The sequence below is a fragment of the Lagopus leucura genome, unplaced genomic scaffold (genome assembly GCF_019238085.1).
Source record: "Lagopus leucura isolate 7727_CA_CO unplaced genomic scaffold, USGS_WTPT01 Super-Scaffold_100004, whole genome shotgun sequence".
NCBI classification, from domain to species: Eukaryota; Metazoa; Chordata; class Aves; order Galliformes; family Phasianidae; genus Lagopus; species Lagopus leucura.
In genome coordinates this window covers 37,999,502-38,017,851 of record NW_024962264.1, presented here as the reverse complement: position 1 = coordinate 38,017,851, position 18,350 = coordinate 37,999,502, and the positions used below count along the sequence as shown (strand labels likewise).

The window sequence follows — 18,350 nt, the reverse complement described above, 5'->3', positions numbered from 1 at the left end:
AATGCAGAAATGATTTCCAGTGCTTTGGTCTCCTGGCTTTCTGCTGATGAAACTCCAAGGAGTCAGCCCTTTGATGAGTTAATGACAGAGTATTGCATCAGGTGAATCCCAATGAACACAATGTTCATAAAAGAAGAAAGGTCCTTTGTCTCAAGTTCATTCTTAAAAAAAAAATAATCAGGAAACTCTTGGCAAGAAAATATTTTGAAGAGTTAATGAATATGCTCAGGAATCACTCAATACATCTCCTGCCCTCCATCCCCCAACTCTGCCAAGTCTTCATACTCAGACTTAGGATATTCATCATTTTAAATTCCCCCTACACATTGGCAGTGGATTCAGCTGGGTTTTGAATATTCAAGAAAGCCAGTCATTCGGGGCAAGTCTTGCTATTACAGTTTCTCTTCTAAAACAAAGAAATGTAATAATAAAAGAACTTAAATCTTTATAACGCTATTAACGGGAAAGAAAAACAATTATCTGTCATAAAACCAGTAACCAAACAACTCAGAAGTAAATAATATTAAAGAAAAAAATCACTGCTCGCATATAATTTCCACTGTCTGATTACAGTAAAAGGGCTTTTTTCTCTCCAACTATTGCTCACATAGGGTGGAGAGGCAGTCTTTCCTCCTCTAGCCCAGCTGTTGCATACAAGCCAGAATCATCTGAGGAGTGAGGGAAAATTTCTGTTCCTCCCCCAGAGTTCTCACAGTGGAGACCCTCATCTTGGGCAGATGGAAGAAAGTTCTGGGAAGCTATCTCCTCAAACATACTGCAGTTTCAACACAGAGACCCAACAGGCATTTTGTTCTTCATAAAGAACATAAACATGTTGTTAGGGCACTGCTTGGGTTTGGAGGTTTCACTGACAAAGGAAAATGGGAAACTGAAAGAGGTTGCATCTACTGAAAGCTGTGTTAAGATATTTCTTTAAATTCAGGACCACAGAGTAAATGAATGTTTCAAACCACTTTGTACTTATTGGTGCAGATAAGAATTGGAAGAATAAACACTGAAATAATAGAAACCCTTTAAGAAGCCAGTGGACACCACACAGAAACCGAACTACAATTTTTTTTCTCACCCACTATGTTCCAAAAGCAAGATCAAAAAAAGAAAGAGGAAGGACATTTGTCCAGTGAAAAACAGTGTTTTAAATTCTCATTTTAGTGCTTAACTATTAAGCCACTTACAATAGATGGTCTTATTTCATAATAAGGACATAATAAACTGAAAATTGCCTCTCTAAGCTGCCAAGATACCAACAATAAAAGTTGCCCAAAGCTGATCTACTCTCTAACCACCACTCCAAAACATCTTAGAACTGGATAAAACTACAGATCTTTGCACATTTGCTGCATGTCTGTTAGCAGTCCCTGTTTGTAAATAAGATATAGATGCATTCATCCTCTGCTCCCCTTCATTACAAACAACCTATTTCATCTTGAACAGCTTTCCCATGTCCTGTGATCACATCCTCTAGAGCAGTAAACTTTGGCTTGGTACCTTCTATGTGGGTCTGGAGTAAACAAGACACATCGAGAAACATATTTCTCTCCTGCTATTACCTAAGTCTGATATGCATTCTATTTTGTTTAATAAGACTGCTTATCAAGACTTATGAGCATACACTAGCTGTAAGAATACAGCCTTCTCAGGAGCATAGTACAGAGAGAACTTCTAGTGAAATACAGCTATTTCTGCATTAGAATTACACAAATCCTTTAAACATTTTTCCTATTATTATAAAAACAAAAGCAGCAGCACATTAGAATCATGGAATTGCTCAGGTTGGAAAAGACCTTAAAGATCATCAAGTCCAACTATGGCCTAACCATACTACTCTAACTAACAACCCTCTGCTAAATCATGGCTTGAGCTCCATATCCAAACAGTTTTTAAACACATTCAGGGATGGTGACTCAACCACCTCCCTGGGGAACCTTCCAGTGCTTAACAAAGAAGCTGTCCCTTATATTTCCATCTGTCACATGGATAAAATATTTAATATCCTTATGCCACACTTCCAGTTCTCAAGTTGAAAAAGAGATTATACTGCACAGCACCAGTTCCTGCCAATTCTGGATATTTCACAATGCTGATACACAGTCTATAAAACCCTTTCTGCTCAGGCCTTTATGGTCTATAATTTCTCATGATGGAATGGCCTTGTTATAATTTAAATATCAGATAGGAAGTTGAGGGCAGCATCCAAGCCCCACTTGGATCACTGCTTGGGACGATTCAAATGGAAGGGAAGAGGCACAAAGGACTGACACGAATATGCTTTGGTGGGCATGTTTATGCTGAGTGCAGAAAGCAACTCTCAGAAGAATTAAAGCCTAGCAGGTGCAAGAATTGGTTTTAAATCTAAAGATACAGCAGATGTAGTAAGGATTTATAACTATTGGTGATAGGTAGACATTTGAACTGGATGATCTTGTAGGTCTTTTCTAACCTCCATGACTCTATGATTCTATATATAATTTTTTGTTGTTGTTGTCTTGAAGAGAGAGAAAGCCCAAACCACTGCTGGAATGCAAAACAGGTTTAAGACCTCTCCTATTAAAGTCTTAGCATTCTTCCAGTACTTATGACTACCACAACATAGAAACACTACTATTCCTATAAGATGTCCTGTAGAGACAGTGGCATATTACAGAAAAATAATTTGAAAATGTGACTTTATTTTTCCACAGTAGATCTGGTTTGGACTTTATATCTCCAGATTAGGAAAAACAGTGTTATACAATATGAAATGTTTTTTGAAGAACTGTGTAAAAGAAATAATTATTTACTGCATGAATATCTCAGCCATAAAAAGGAAAACAGTTGCTACTGCCTTGCAGCTCACCACTGGATGCAGTCAGCAATGGGTAAATGCTTAGCTCCTATAACTCTTTGATTACAAGCTCTTACATTCTTTTTGAGTGAAGTAGAATGCCACTGGAATGGCTTCTTTTTCCCTTTTCTTTGCAATTGCTATTTTTCAAACATAGACTTTCATTGAGCATTTGACTGTAGACATTATTTAACCAAGTGTTTATCAAACACCTGGAAAATCACTCTCCTTTAAAAAAAATTATGATGGAAAAGCAATTACCCTCTAAGCCATGTTTCTAAGTCACTTCTCAAGAATCCTTTGGAAGCAAACCTCAGCCTTCTCTCCTGCTTAACACCCGGTGTTACCCAGCAAGCACGTAAACTATTGCTGATTATATTCTTTTTAAAACTTAGTCACAAAAAACGGATGATAAGGGCTTTTTATTTTTCTTCAGATGAGCTACAGCTATTAGTAAAGGAAGCTATTAAATACACCAGGATGAGGTTAGTTACAAATAGTTCATATATGCAAATATTCATTACTAGTGTTTAATTCTGTAGAATTATTAAAGCAAAGTATGTCTTCAGCTTTTTCACTACACCAGAAGCAAAGAGCAAATATGAATCAAAGGCTTTCTGTTGAAGTAAAACATAACCTAAAAAAGTCTATGCAAGAATAAAAACTAACATCACAGCAGGAAGAAGAAAAACAAGCCAACAATACATCTCTAATATCCAATACCCACCTGAATAGAAATATCACCAGCCTCAATAAACAGCAGTCATTAAAAAATTAAAGTTGCATGTGGCAGTAATCAGGAATGCAAGAGCTGCACAGAAAATTACACCATGGGAATGTTGTGGTAAGGTTAACTTTATTTTCATGTAGAGAATCAGCATGCTAAGATTTTATCACTACAGCACAAAACTCTATCTTACAGATAATCTGAAACAGAGATAACAGATTCAGTTTGACTAAAAAGACAGAAATGCATTGAAATCCCATTTCAGATTTGGATTCTGACTTCTCAATTCACAAATTCAAAAAATCTGAGGTCTGACTCATTTGTGCTAAATTTATTTTGCCGTCATATTTAAAAAGAGAAGCCATGTTAATCAGCATTTGCCTGGTCACAGCAGTGCCAAAGACCTATTCAGTCTCTCACTCTGCCACCAAGGCTGGGACCAGTGAATTCTCAAGCTGTATCCTCATTCCCTCCTCCCTGTTTTTTCTCCAATTTAGTATATACTGAGAAACAAAAAGCCCAGGAACCACACTTCAGAAATGCCCTTTAGAATTATCACACACTGTGCACTAATCTACAGGATAAACATGACTTTTCTACAACTTTATTGTCTTGAAGCATCCCACACCACCCCTGGAAAGCCCAAGTAAAGGCCAGTAGGCTAGCCCAGATTATGGTCACACACATACTCACCAAGTGGACAGACACCTACCAAGAGCTCAAGTTGCTTTTGGCTATTCCTTTCCTGTGTTCCATTTTACACCTTTGTTCTGCCCCACAACAGTATGATATGTGAAGTTGCAAGGTCAAAGCATCAGGCAGCTGGGAGAACCAAGAATCATCCATTACAGGCATGCCTTTGTCCCATAGCACCACATTCCACAGGGTACATAGCGGGCAGATCCAGGCCCAATAGTAACCATAGCTAGAGGAAGCCAGGCCCAGGTAGGAGCAGCAGGAGACATTGTTAGAGATAACTAGAAACAAAGATTGAAGATACATAGTTCAAAGGAAGGAGAGAGCATTCAAAGCTGAGCTTAAATACAGCTTAAATACGGTCAGGGTGTGTGGTGTGGTAGTCTCAGGTGGGACCACACTAGGCAATTAAGGATCATTAGCATGGTTGGGGCTCACAGAGTGCAGTAAAACCAGGATAGCTGTGAAATTCACAAGATTACTGTAAGACTAGACATCATTCCCCAATTTGTTCTTTTCCATGGGAAAACTATGTTCTGTAAATCCAAACAAAGAGTTGAGACTTTCAAGGTCCCAAGGACAAGTTATCTCACTTCATTTGCGCTGAAAGGGAACAGCTGATGATGCTTGGTCTGCAGGCAGCTTCTCCAGTTACATCAAAATAAAACAATACACTGTTGATTTTCTCTCTGCTCTCAAGATGTATTTTTTTAAAGTGTTCTGAAAGTCATTAAATTTAAAAGCTACAGGTACTTTATACTGAAGCAGTTAAGAGAACAGACTGCACTATGTAAACTGGCATAAATACACTTGGTATCTTACAACAGTAGAAAGACAAATCTCAAATAGTAAGTCATGGCAGGTGCAAAACTCATAGCCAATTTCTGTGGTTTATCAAATCTCTTTTACAAAGATTAAAAATAAACTTAAAGCTGTGATTTGGTCAAGGACAAATATTTCTGAATATGTTTTACAGCTGTTTAGAATTCTAATTCCTTGTTAAATCATCAGCAAACAACAAGATTACCCTCAGGATCAGGTGTCTAAGCAAAATATAGTTGCATTTTGCCAATTAGTAAATATGAAGTCATCTAACCATGAAACATTACTATTTATAATAACAGATAAAACTGTATTCAAATTCGCTAATGGGATTTTCTTTATGCAGACACAAGACTCATGAGTTATACCAATCCTCTAGAAGACATATCAGTTCAAAAATATACACTTCATTTACCAACACTGAAATATACAGAAAAAAATACTGCTGAAGTCTATTACAGTGGTCTCTCATTCCAGAGTTCCCACTAGTGATAATGTCATGTTTTAGATTTGATTTTTGGACCAGTTGTATATGGCTCCTAAGATATCTTTACTGTTCCCTGGATTGAAACATTCTATTCTACATACTGTATTTATGATATTTATGTGTTATCAAAATGTCTGTGTGGGATATACAGAAGTATCTCCCATAGTCTCCAAAGTGAGACAAGAGCAGCACAAGATAAGTAAATGCAGTGTAGTCCAATGAATTATTAAAATCTCACAAAAAGGGGAAATAAATTGTGGTCAGCTATAGCACAGCTAATAAACTATGTGATTTTAAATAAGTGTGCTCTCTGATCCAGGGTGTTTTGGTACGCAAGAAGAACATGAAAGAAGAGGACAAATTGAGTCAAGTGCTCTTCAAAATTCACTGCTAATCTTCCTGGTGGAAAGTAACATATGAATGTATCCACAGCTTACTTCTGTCCTTTTTTGTGAAAGATTTCAGATTATAAAAGATCCTCATTTTCTTCAAAGTAGCATGGAAGGACAGAGCAGTATGAGCAGAAGCTGTGGATGCGACAAGGAATCCTAATAAACAGCAAGTTCCCGTCCCTTCTAGTGGCCATAGATGTGAAGAAAGACAGAAAATCAGGTAGCAAACATGGCAGTCAGGCAAGTCATTGTTTATTTCCCATTTACCTCTAATACAGAAATCTACTTGCAACAAAATGGTGATGAAACACACATAAAATAGTTTTTGCAGATAACTTAGTGGTTATATAGTGGCAAAAGTTTTCTGAGGGTGCTGCCTGATCATTACAAACATGGGCAGTCTTAAACTGTATGCTTCTCTGGGGATCAAGAACAGGTGTCACCTGTCCTCTGGATGCAGACATTAAAAAGTGATATACCACCCAGGAAATAAACATGGGAATGGCTGAATTCCAGCAGCCAGAGGAGAAAATGCTAAGCTGTGAGAAGAAATCAATGCTTTGCTAAGAAACAATGACAGAGTACAGCTTGTATAAATCATAAAATTCCTCAATGCTGAGAAGTCCATACAGAATCTCTGTACTTCAACTTACAATTCTTAGTGAGATAATTGCTGGTAGATTTTCTAATCTTGATAGCAGAAAAAAACCTTTATTTTTTTTAGGAATAAATTACAAAAAAAAAAAAAAAAAAAAAAAGCGCCCTGGAATACTACAGTTGGGCCAAAATGTTCCCATTTAGGAGACACTCAGTTTCAGGTTATTTTGAAAGCTCTCTCTTGTCTGAGGGGAGATATGGGTGTGTATTTCAATGTGACATTTAAAACCTGGATTGATTGAAAGAAAGAAAAAAAATTACATATATTTCCTGCAAGAAATTTTGGAAGATGGACATGTTAAAATTCACACATTCTGTCCTAGGGAAAGGGTTTGATCTTTTCTAATGGAAGGAAGAAAGATCTTCAGCAAAAAAGGCAGAGACAAGACAAACATTACAACCATAGCATTAGGACGGTTATCACCTAATCCCTACCTATCTCATGAGAATTTTCATACTCATCACTGTGCTCTCAAATGCCCACTGTCTTGTGCTACATAGTCTATGTAGCACTTTGGCAGTGAGTAATGATGCTGTGCTTCAGGACCCTTAACTGCAATTGTACCATACCTACTTGTTAGGATTTGCATATTTCTGCAAATGGCCTGTCACTCCATGAGTGAACACTACCACAATCGATTGTGCTTATATTATATATTAAAAATTTCAGTCATCCATGTACGGTTTTGCTTATCCCAAAGCATCGTCCACATTTATTGCATAGGATTATTCCCACAGTCATTAATAATAATTTTTCTGAAGCCTTAAAACAAGAACACCTGAGTAATCCTGAAAATCATTAAACGTGAGTCCATCCAAAATATTTCCTATCATTATCACTCTTCAGCCAAAGCCCACATATTTGTTCAACCATGCCCAAGGCAGCTGACAGCCTATGTGTAGGCGGCTTGCCTGTTTCCCCCAGCCCAGGAAGCACTTTCCACCACACCCAAGGTTTCTTACAGGTCAAAGCTTTTTCTTTCTGCTACAAACCTTGGGCAAAATGTCAAACAAAACAGTTCTTTGCTTAGCTTGGGCTACCACCCTGCCTGTGAATCTCCTGCCTCTCTGTTCCTCTGCTCTGGGGACTATTGCAGGACATTGCCTGAAATTTTGATAGGAAGAATCTGGACATGCTCCAGGTGGGTTTTATAACTGCACAGAGTTAACTGCGCAGAAGTCTCTCCTGCCTGGGCAAAGACCTTTTAACCTGAGAAAATTCTCCATTTGTTGCAGAACGCTCCTGTTTGTGTAGACTATGCTCTCATCACTTTCAGGATTCAGAACTTTAGCTAGTTGCTTGAAAAAACTGAGGAAGGGGTATCTTTCCACATGCATGCACAGATGTCCAGATGCTCCTCAACATCTAATAACTTCATATCTTTCATTCTTTTTTTTTTTTCTGCAGAGCAGGGCACGGTCACCTCCCCGCATCAGTTACCTATATTTTCCTTTCTTGCCATTTAGTAGGCCACTACCGTTTGTAAAATGTTCTCATTTTACTCTCTACTCATAGTGAACATCAATAATTTCAACTTCATGGCTGATCTTAGGGAGTAACGGATAAGAAGATATTGACCAATAATATATAAAAGATCAGGTCATACAGCTATTATTTTGCCCTAAAATTTAGCAAAATATCTTAGATAATAATAATAATCATCATCATCATCATCATCATCATCATCTACAATTGATAGCACTCAGATTTTCTTTTGCCTTTTTCTGGAAAAAAACGTATTGTATTAATGCTTGGTCTCACTGGAGCCCTTTGAAATTCTCTATCATTCCAGCTCCAAGTACTTACTACCAAAACTATCCACAAAAGAAGACAACATCAGAAAGACTTACGGATTCTTCTCTCCAGACAGATAGCTAAAGTTTCAAGCTATATACAAATCTCCAGGTAAGAAAATCAACACACATATATATTTGGCTTCAGCTAAAGGTGTCATCTTCAGAGATGGTTATCGACTGTGCTTCCCTGGGCAGGCAAAATAGATGTCTTAGCCAGCTCTAGCAGTGACTAGGGCTCTCCTCATACATTAGCAAAGTACTGAGGCAAAAGAAGTGCTGATCCTTCACAGAGAAATATGCAAACAAATAAGAAATAGATAGCATGAATCTTACTTTGAATTCACTACAATTTGAAGTTACTCTTACATTAACTTCAGCAACAGATATGTTGCCCTTCTTTTCTTTGTATCTGTTAAAAATGAGCATGAAACCATCAAGCAATGTGCTGCTGTACTTACTGTACAAACACAGCTTTCCCTTAAAAACAAATGCCTGTTATTTTAGGTACATTAAAACCTTTTTTTTTTTTTGTAAGATAAAAGCTGTTTTATCTAGGTGTACAAATCAGGACAATGCCAGTATTGTCAACATCAGACTCACAAGTGACAAATGTATGGTGTTTAAATTGATTTATATTTTTTTTTAGTAAATTAACATTCTGAATCAGATTTTTATGAAGAGATGAGTATGAACATTAAAAAAAAAAAAAAAAAAAAAAAAAAAAGAATCTTCTTAGCCCTTTATTCCCATATCTGCTTGTGACAGCTTAGCCATTCCCAGAGAATGTTTATTCCTGGTAAAAAGAGCACACCCTACCTAGTGCAGCAATACATTCAGATAAGCCATTTTCAGCCAAGAAAAGTGGAAAATCACTCCAGAAGAACTACAGAGGAACAAATAAAGAGCAATTTCATATGCAGTGATCTGACATATGCATTATTTCTGAGCGGATCCTCATTCTGTCTGGAAAAACCTTGGGATTCAACAATGTTAAAAATAGTGAAACCTATGGATGTAGAACAAACAGAATTTTGACACATACAGAAGAGATTTTTTGATAAAAATATTAGCTTTGTATGCCAAATTGAAAATATGAAGCTGCTAGGAAAAATTATGAACAATACATTGGGAACTTTTATAAAGCAACCACTATTACTAAGTTAATTATTTAGTTTAATATTCAAAGAAGGCTTATCTTCCAGGTCGTTTTCTTGTGGTCATCAAGTTACTAACCTCCTTAAATGTTAGAGGAATTCAAAGGTGCTGCTCTCTTATGAGGGATCTCATTTCACATCTGTGGAATGCAGAGAATTTCTGAAAGAAGAAATATTAAGCACAGATGTTCTTTCATTTATTATCCTCAAGACAATGCCTATTAAACATTAGCCAGGTTTGGAAGCCTTCTTGCCAACTGTTGGTCTACAGGAGGAACCTGCAAATAATTTAGTGAAGGTTGATTATAGAACTGTCTGTAGTTGATCTGTCACACACTAACATCTGCTTGAAGAACAGTTGCTATACAGTGGCAGACAAAGCTAAGAGTTATTTTATGTCTGCCTCTGGAATATGTGGTGATGGACTAAAAAGAACCTTTCTTCTCACCTTCATTACATGCAGAGGGCATAAGGCTCTTTTACCCCAGAATGTAATTCAAAGACAGACCCCTAACGCTTGAGGTAGAAAACTGGAGTTCAGACATAGTGAAGGACTTGGGGCTGTAAAGCCTTGTGTTTTCCTTGGCACAAGTACCTCATCATGGAGTGGAAGAATCTGGGGCCTCAGAAGTGCAAACAACGGGGAAGAAAGTCAGAGCAGTCTCATCGCATTTGCTATCCATTCCTTGAAAGGCAGTCATCTGAAATATGACTCTTCTAGTTCCAATGATCTGCAATTGATTGGGAAGGAAAAAAGAAGGTGTAGGCCTACCTACTTATTGAAAGACTTGCCTGTCAACTTGTTCAAGGATTACTTGCTGTGAAGTACACAAATGATGTGGGAAAAATAAATGATAGCCCCAAACACTCCTCATGTGGAAGCGCTGCTCTGTAGGCTATAAAATCGCGTATCTCCTCTGGGCCAGTGAATCTGAAATTGTTAATATTATTTTGCTTAGAGGTAAATTAAACAAAAACAAAACCTAAAAGCCTATAGGACGTTCTCTAGGATGATTTTCAGAGGGGGAATATTCTGACTTTAAATTCCTTTCACAAACAGAAAGAAATAAATTCATCCTCTCACTTGGTGGATAAACTGACAAGGATGGCATTACATAAATGAAGATCTTTTCCTTCAGCTACACATTAGAAGGCAGTAGCAGCCATGACTTCAATTTTTGAGGAACCTACCACTTCCAGTACATATATCAGACATTTTTCTGAGGAAGATATACAATGAAGTAAAAACTCTAGCAGAGCTTTTAACTGATTTGGTTTTTTTGAGGGAATTATCATTTGTGGGAGCAGGTATCTTCACTAATGATCACCCAGCTCCATTCAGACTTGCATACCACTTTGAACCAGCTTGCACAGTTAATGATTATACTGCATTTTGGGGATCCTGATGCTACTGTATAGTTGGCCCTGAGAGCATCAGTGGAAAGATACACTTTTTGAGGACTCTGATGTTTTTCACTTATATGCTAGCAGCAAGATTCTCAGTCTTGAGAAAGTTAGAGAAATGGTAAAATGTTCAGAGATACCCACACATCTGGAGAAATGAGCACCAAACAGGTGAGTACTTGGAGAGGTCAGGTACCTCTGGAGTCCAGTATCAGCTTAGTAAACTTTTCTGGAGAAATTTTGAATTGAACTTCTTATACCCTTTAATGGCTCTTGTGTCTTCAGTGCTTACTAGTAACAGTAGCAGACAGCCATTCTCTGTAAATTATTCTTAAAAAAAAAAAAAAAAAATTGAAAAAAAAGATTGAAAATATGCCGGTTTTCATAGTTCTTTCCAAGTTTCTGAAGTGCACAGCGGTTGGCTTTTCCACTATGTCAACAATAGGAATGAATGCCCAAACTCCAGCCTCAAAGCTCTTCAAACTGAAGGATTTCATCCATTCACTTGGATCAGTGGTCATCTTCGGTAGATTAGTGACAAGAGAAGTTGTGTAACATGCTGTAATGGCAAGTCAGCCAGACAGTATCTTTTCACAGCACAGCAGCATGTAAATGAAAAATGGGAGGTGATCCTCCCCATCTACTCTGCCCTGGTGAGGCCTCATCTGGAGTACTTTGTCCAGTTCTGGGCTCCCCAGTACAAAAAAGACAGGGATCTCTTGGAAAGAGTCCAGCGGAGGGCCACAAAGATGGTGAAGGGCCTCGAGCATCTCTCTTATGAAGAAAGGCCGAGTGAACTGGATCTGTTCAGCCTTGAGAAAAGAAGACTGAGAGCGGACCTGATCCAGGTCTATAAATATCTAAGGTGTGAGGGGAGAGTGGCAAGGCCAGACTGTTTTCAGCAATATGTGGAGACAGGACAAGGGGAAACAGCCGGAAACTGCAGCATAGGAAGTTCTGCACAAATGTGCACAAGAACTTCTTTACAGTGAGGTGACGAAGCACTGGAACAGGCTGCTCAGGAAGGTTGTGGAGTCTCCTTCTCTGGAGATGTTCAAGACCCGCCTGGATGCCTACTTGTGTGACATGGTGTAGGGAACCTGTTTTGGCAGGGTTGGAGCCGATGATCTCTGGAGGTCTCCTCCAACCCCTACAATTCTGTGATTCTGTGATACCAGACTAATACTGGCAGTAGCTACAACCAATGTAGGAAAGGGCAATCCTGAGGTGTGGCTATGCAATGAAGAATGGCCATGCCAGTGTGGCTGTAGCAGAGAAAATACTTTTCCCATCATTCTTAAGATACAGGACAGTACTGACTCACACCCCTTCAGACAAATTATGTCTCCTTTTAGTTTTATAAAATGCCATTGTCACCACCACTCTGATATTATAGCAGTGGCTGTTAATTTACCAAGAAATATACATGGCTGTAACGAAGAATTCTATATCTCAAGAAGTGCATCTGCAATTTATTCCTAGGCAATCACCTGATGCTGCTAGATAATATAATGAATGTAAACCTGCCGAGAATGAACAAGAGTCCTATAACAAAAGCAGAGACCTGTTTCACATACTAGATCAAAACAAGCATGAAAAAGAAACTGTTTTGAAACTGAACTTCACACATTCCAGTTGCAGAGCTTGGCAGACTGTCAAGGGACTCAGTGGAGACTCTGGTCTGGGAAAAGGGAGTACCCTGTCACAGCAAACTCCGTGGCATCACAGCTAGTAGCCAATGACACAAAACCCTAATTGAAATAAAGCTTTCAGTCATGCATTAAAAATGACGGTTTCTGAGACAGCAGATTCCAAATGTCAGCAGGAATCTGATGGCTTCTTTTGCTTACCCAAGCTCAGATTAGTTCTTCATCACCCAACATCATTTGGGACCAGCACTTAAACAATCAGCAAAAGATTATATGCTGTGATTTATGAAGCATTATATTCCACACCACAGATCCCCATCTTGCAAGGATAGGCAAGCATTGTATCTGTGCTCTAGACAAGGAAATCAGTGATAAACAGGAGCTTCTGCCCTGCTTTACAGCTGTGCACTGTCCCACAGCTTTCTGGGGAGGGTAATTTTTATGTGAAACAAGGCTCAATGCAGCCCCAGAAGGCATTTACCAAAAATACAAAGGACTAATCTTTAGGAGGGAAAAAATTAGTTGATGCTGCACTTAGTCATCCTCCATCACTTGAAGCTATCACGTAATATGAGTAGCTAGTTCACTGCACCCTACTTATTTGTCAGTAATTTGTCCTACCACAGATGCAAAATAGACGATGTGTTGTGCAAACTGATTAAGATGCTCTGTAGAGTGCTCTCCTTTACATTCCTAATACCTTTGGTTTATTATACTTGTATGTTGATGCATACGTAACATACATAATACATACACTGAAACTCCCTGAATCAGATATCTCCCCCTATCAAAACTCAGATATTGACATTTGACTCTGAATACAAGTAACATGCTCCAGTGCAGCCTTGTGCTCATGGATTTTATTTTAAAAAGTCCAAATAACTGACTGATACTTTTCTAAAATTTGTTGAATAAAGTACTATTCAATATATTTAATTGGCAGGATACCTGCAAGTAAAAGCAAACCACTGTTGTTAATGAAAATAGATAACAGATATGATTCTGTGGCTAAAGATGTTACTTTGATTTGAGATAACTCACAATGTGTAATACTTTGTCCAACTGTTTGTAGCATATGAGAAAAATTCACACGTTCTGTGCATTTCAGTTTGCATCTGTGCCTATAAGAAACAACTATGTCTTTATTCTTTTTGTGCAGCACACTTGCCTTTCTCATGTGCTGGCAAAGCTAAGGCTAAGCTGCTCAGTCATGTCTCAGACTAATTCCCATAACAACTGAAATAAGTAAGTGTCTCAGAAATGACGGATCAGTCTCTCAACTGTTAAAAATATATATATATTCTATTGTGCTTGTAAAAAAATCATTTGAAAGCAGATTTTGCTCTGTTTGAAGTTACCAAACCAATTTCTTTTAAACTTAATTAAAGAAAATAGTGATTTGCATCTTAGTGGGGCATTTGTACTGAAAGACTCGCTGGGAATGAATATCTCTGTCCAGAATATAAGTCCCTAAAAATTCAGGCAAATAATGAAAGGATTGATACATCTTTAATGATGACAGTGCCAGGGCAATAAAACCTAACACCACAATGTCACTACTTTATACCAGAAATATACAAAAATAAACAAATACTACACATGGAGAAATTATAGAGAAACTCTGTTAACATTTTAAAGGGTAATAAAAATGCCTTTGGCCCATTAAATGTATTCTACTGACTATATGAATCAGTGCCAGAAAGAATCAAAGATTTTATGAAAAAAAAAAGAAATAAAAGAAAATGGCCAACGAACTTGGTAATGTGTGTCCTTGCTGAATAATTAAATGAATGTGCTGGGCATAACCCAGGAAAAAATATGCAGGTAGTTTCATTTTACGGAATCACATGCACACATATACACACACATATGTATTATGTACATATTATACCCACAAGCTCACTATATATGGGATATAATACACAATACAAGTGTGATAATTTGGCAAATATGAAGAAATCAATTAGCATTCTGTCCTTGTCTATTGAACAACTCTTATTAGTTTTTCTAAATTTTAAATATTCAAAGTACATTCTGAAGTTATGTTCATTTTCTCCCTTATTTTAACCTCCAGCACTTGAGCAACTTATTCATCATGGGCAGATGCAAAGGAGAGTCTCATAGTGACAGAACTACTTCTGAGCACTGAAAAATTGTGGGGTATATTGGATTTTGTGTTCAGTTCTGCAAACAATGGAGATCAAATGTAGAAATGAATATTTCTTATTTTATCTCAGAACTAATTTATATATTAAAAAAAAAAAGACCTGAATTATTCCATCTGTATTAACTTGCGTTTCTCCTTGTTTTGGGCAGTGAATTCTTATGGCAAAATTTTGGTTTCAAAATCAACTCTTCAGATGATGCCTATTGCAAATTCTTTCTCAAAAGTAACATTATACCTAGTCCTACCACCAAATGCAGGAGCAATTCTGTTCCTAAGTCTATGCCTACCTCCTTGCAAAACAGAAAACTTTCTTTTTTAGTACAATAGACAAATCACTGAGGTAAACAGGAATAATCTATTTTCATGTACTTCATGGGGGTCACAGTGATTGTCTGCTTCCCATGAATACCAAGAGTAGGAAATATTTTCCATTACCACCACACTGTTGATTTCCTCCTGCTTTTTACTGTTCTCCTCCCTCAAGCATTATGAACAATTATGAGGCTTAAAGCAGTCTTTGTGAAATGTCTATACTGTACATTGCAAAAAGAAGTCTCGAGCTGCATGAGGCCTATGAATGTTTCTAATACAATTATGGTAAAGCATCCTCAGAATGAGACATCTTTTCAGTAATCTACCAGGCTAAAAAACATACCTCAAACTTTTCGAATACATCTGATCTATCACTTCTTCATGTGGCCAGAAGACACAGAACATACACCAAAAGTCAAATAAATATAGGAGAATCATCAGAAGTTATTATTTCCTTCAAGTTTCTCAATCCATCTTCTCTGCTCTACATCTTCCTTGTAAAGATTGTTAATCATTTAGCAAAACTGCAGCTGCCCTAGTAATTGCCTGACCAACCCACCACCCCCCCCCACTGGAATTGCAATCCATTAGATTTAACTTTACCAAGAAAAATAAGGGTCTCTCCTGTGGTATTATTCTGAAGTCAGATGGCTGTTAAAGGATCCAAAAGATGCAAAGCATCTCCTGGAGATGCTGCTCTGACCTTCTCTTAGTTGGGATCCTTCTACCTTCAGCCTGTGAAATAAGAGGGTTTGGGTAGCTCTGTGTGGATTGATAACTTGATAGGGACATTGAAAGGCAGAAGCAGATGAAGATTTTTCCCTTTGCAATTTGAAAAGCCCCAAAGGCTGGGAAGTCAGTAGACTGGGATTACTCCAATGAATGCATACGTGCCTCTCTTTGAACAAGAACTGTAGTTTAATCTATTTACATTAATTCTACCATGACCTCTGCAATATGTCACAATAAACTCTGAATGAATCCATAAAAAACATGTTTGAAAAATTCATAACTAATCAGATCACAAAAAAGTTTGGCTTCCTATTTGGACCAGATGGAAGAAATTTTACAGAAAGCACATGTAGCTTCATTTTTTTACCTTCAAACCCCAAAGAGCTGAGGTCTAAGTGACTTTGAATCATTAAATACTCTGCAGAATTTTCCTCTTTAGCAAATTTTATTTTCTCCTCACTGTTGAATTTCCTTACCTTTCAGCTGCTCAGCTAGTATATGGTATATTGCCTCTGTGGGTATATGGGGCTGCAGTCAGGCTAAAACAAGTTATGTGCACACACAGAGCAAGGAATAGGGCCTCTTCCCTGTGCTTATTTTAACAGCTTTGGCCAAGCAAAATAATATTTTGCTGAAGAGTCTGAAATATTATGAATGGCAAAAACATAAGATTTCACATCCAGTGTCTTATACCTCTATTTTCCTTCAGATATATGATCAGAAATATGTATAATTAATACAAAGTAATTGACAGGAAAAAATCCTATAATGAGAACTAGCAGCACAGGTATCATCTTATCAGCCAAACGAATAATAATAATAAAGATATCCATAAAAATTTCATGGAGAATATTTGGCATCTGGGACAATTCATACATGGAATGAATGAGGTAGTCCCACGATTGTTCTGGATCAGGCTTTCTGCTTTTGCTATAGCTTCTTTTGCACAGCCCATAATGTTTATTCTGCACAGAATATTATCAACAATATGCATGGCTCAACCTACTAAGCTAATATAGTTCACACTATTATGTTGCTTCATTTGCCAAGCTAGACAGTCATTAACAGCTCTTGTGTTTCGTCATTTATTTAACTTCCACATTTTGTAATATTTTCATTCACACCTAAAATCATAGAAAACTATTAATGAAATGGAAGGTGGTTTGATATGATATTTTCAGCAACATTTCCTGGAAAGTGTATAAAACTATATATGAATGCTAAGCCCTTGCTTTCCATAAAAAAAAAACAATTTCTTGCACACAAACACACAAAGTTTTGACTAAATGCGTGATATCAAAGTCATCCTTTTTTGTCTTTGAGGTAGTAAAACAGGACAATCTGCCTTGGAAGGGACCTCAGGAGATTCTCAGACCAAACACTTGCTTTGAGTCAGGTCAGGTTGCTCCGGATGCTATTTATTTAGATCTCAAAAACTTCCAAGAATGGAGGCTGAATAACCTCCCTGGGCAAAACAATATCCCAGATAGAATATACATTCTTTAAATAAAATGCAATAAATCTTGCAAGCAAACCCACAAATGTACTCTTTTAGAGATGTACACCTTTTACCACATTTTCTCAAAAGACAGAGAATAAAAACACCTGAAGAACAGTCCCAAGTTCCACATTCCTATTTTTGCCCATTTAATTTTTCATTAGTTGAGCTCTTTATACAAAAAAAAAAAAAAAAAAAAAAAAAAATTATCAATACAAGCCTTTACAATCCAAAATACACGTTTTCAGACATGAGTATTTTGTCAGTTCCAAGATTTCTCACTCATCAGTTGAATGTGAACTTACCTGAAACCCCTGTGATTTCATACGCTGGCTCCAGACTTATCTCTTTCCACAGCATGTGTAGCAATAATGTCCCACCTGGTGTCTGAATGGAGATTGCTGACCTTCCCGTTGCCAACTGTAAATGAATACAAATGCTCAGCTGAAGTTTTCAGTATTCTCATGGGCAAATTTCAGCTAGATTTTTTGGTCAGCCAAGACTGTTCTAACATTACCAATAAGAATTTTTGCTTTAATTTCAGCTCCTTCTGATGTAGCAGACGTAGTCATGTACAGCAGCTTCATATAGCACTTTTTTGTGTGTGCCTGTGATAGTTTTTGTCCCCAATTATGGTAGAAAAGGGCCTGACAAGGGTCATGAAACTTCTGCTGGGTTGCAGCAGAGTTTGCAGTTAAGGTCCTGCTAGTTGGCTATTTTTATTCTTTGGCATCATTAGTGTCTGGAAAAATGCCCTGAAAAATTGAGTCCAGGCACATTGACTTCAGAAATTGTTATATATTAACCAGAAATTTCCTCTTTCCCCACCTACTTTTAAAATTTTTAACAGTGGAATATATTGAAACATGCAGAGAACTGTAAAATAGCCAAGTGGACTTATATAAAACTCACTGAAATGATCCACTCAGCAATGAAATAAATCAGGGGAAATATCAGCTAGGAAAGAGGATATCCAAAGAAAGTGACTGCAGACCACTAGTTAAAATTAAA

At 37.4% G+C, this 18,350-nt stretch overlaps 1 protein-coding gene across 2 annotated transcripts in view; it reads right to left on the bottom strand.

Annotated features, from left to right (window-relative positions):
• BMPR1B (bone morphogenetic protein receptor type 1B) overlaps positions 1–17,927 on the bottom strand; it is a 258,612-nt gene extending 240,685 nt beyond the window's left edge. Inside the window, exons 1-2 of one of the 2 annotated variants that reach the window (XM_042872059.1) lie at positions 17,857–17,927; positions 17,645–17,759 (exon numbers count right to left, since the gene is read on the bottom strand). In XM_042872059.1, the coding sequence (XP_042727993.1) occupies positions 17,645–17,665 (21 nt within the window). In that variant the 5' untranslated portion in view covers positions 17,666–17,759; positions 17,857–17,927. Of the gene's footprint in view, positions 1–17,644; positions 17,760–17,856 lie in introns of those variants that run through there. The other variant, XM_042872062.1, reaches the window with a different exon arrangement.
• Between the last annotated feature and the right edge of the window lie 423 nt (positions 17,928–18,350).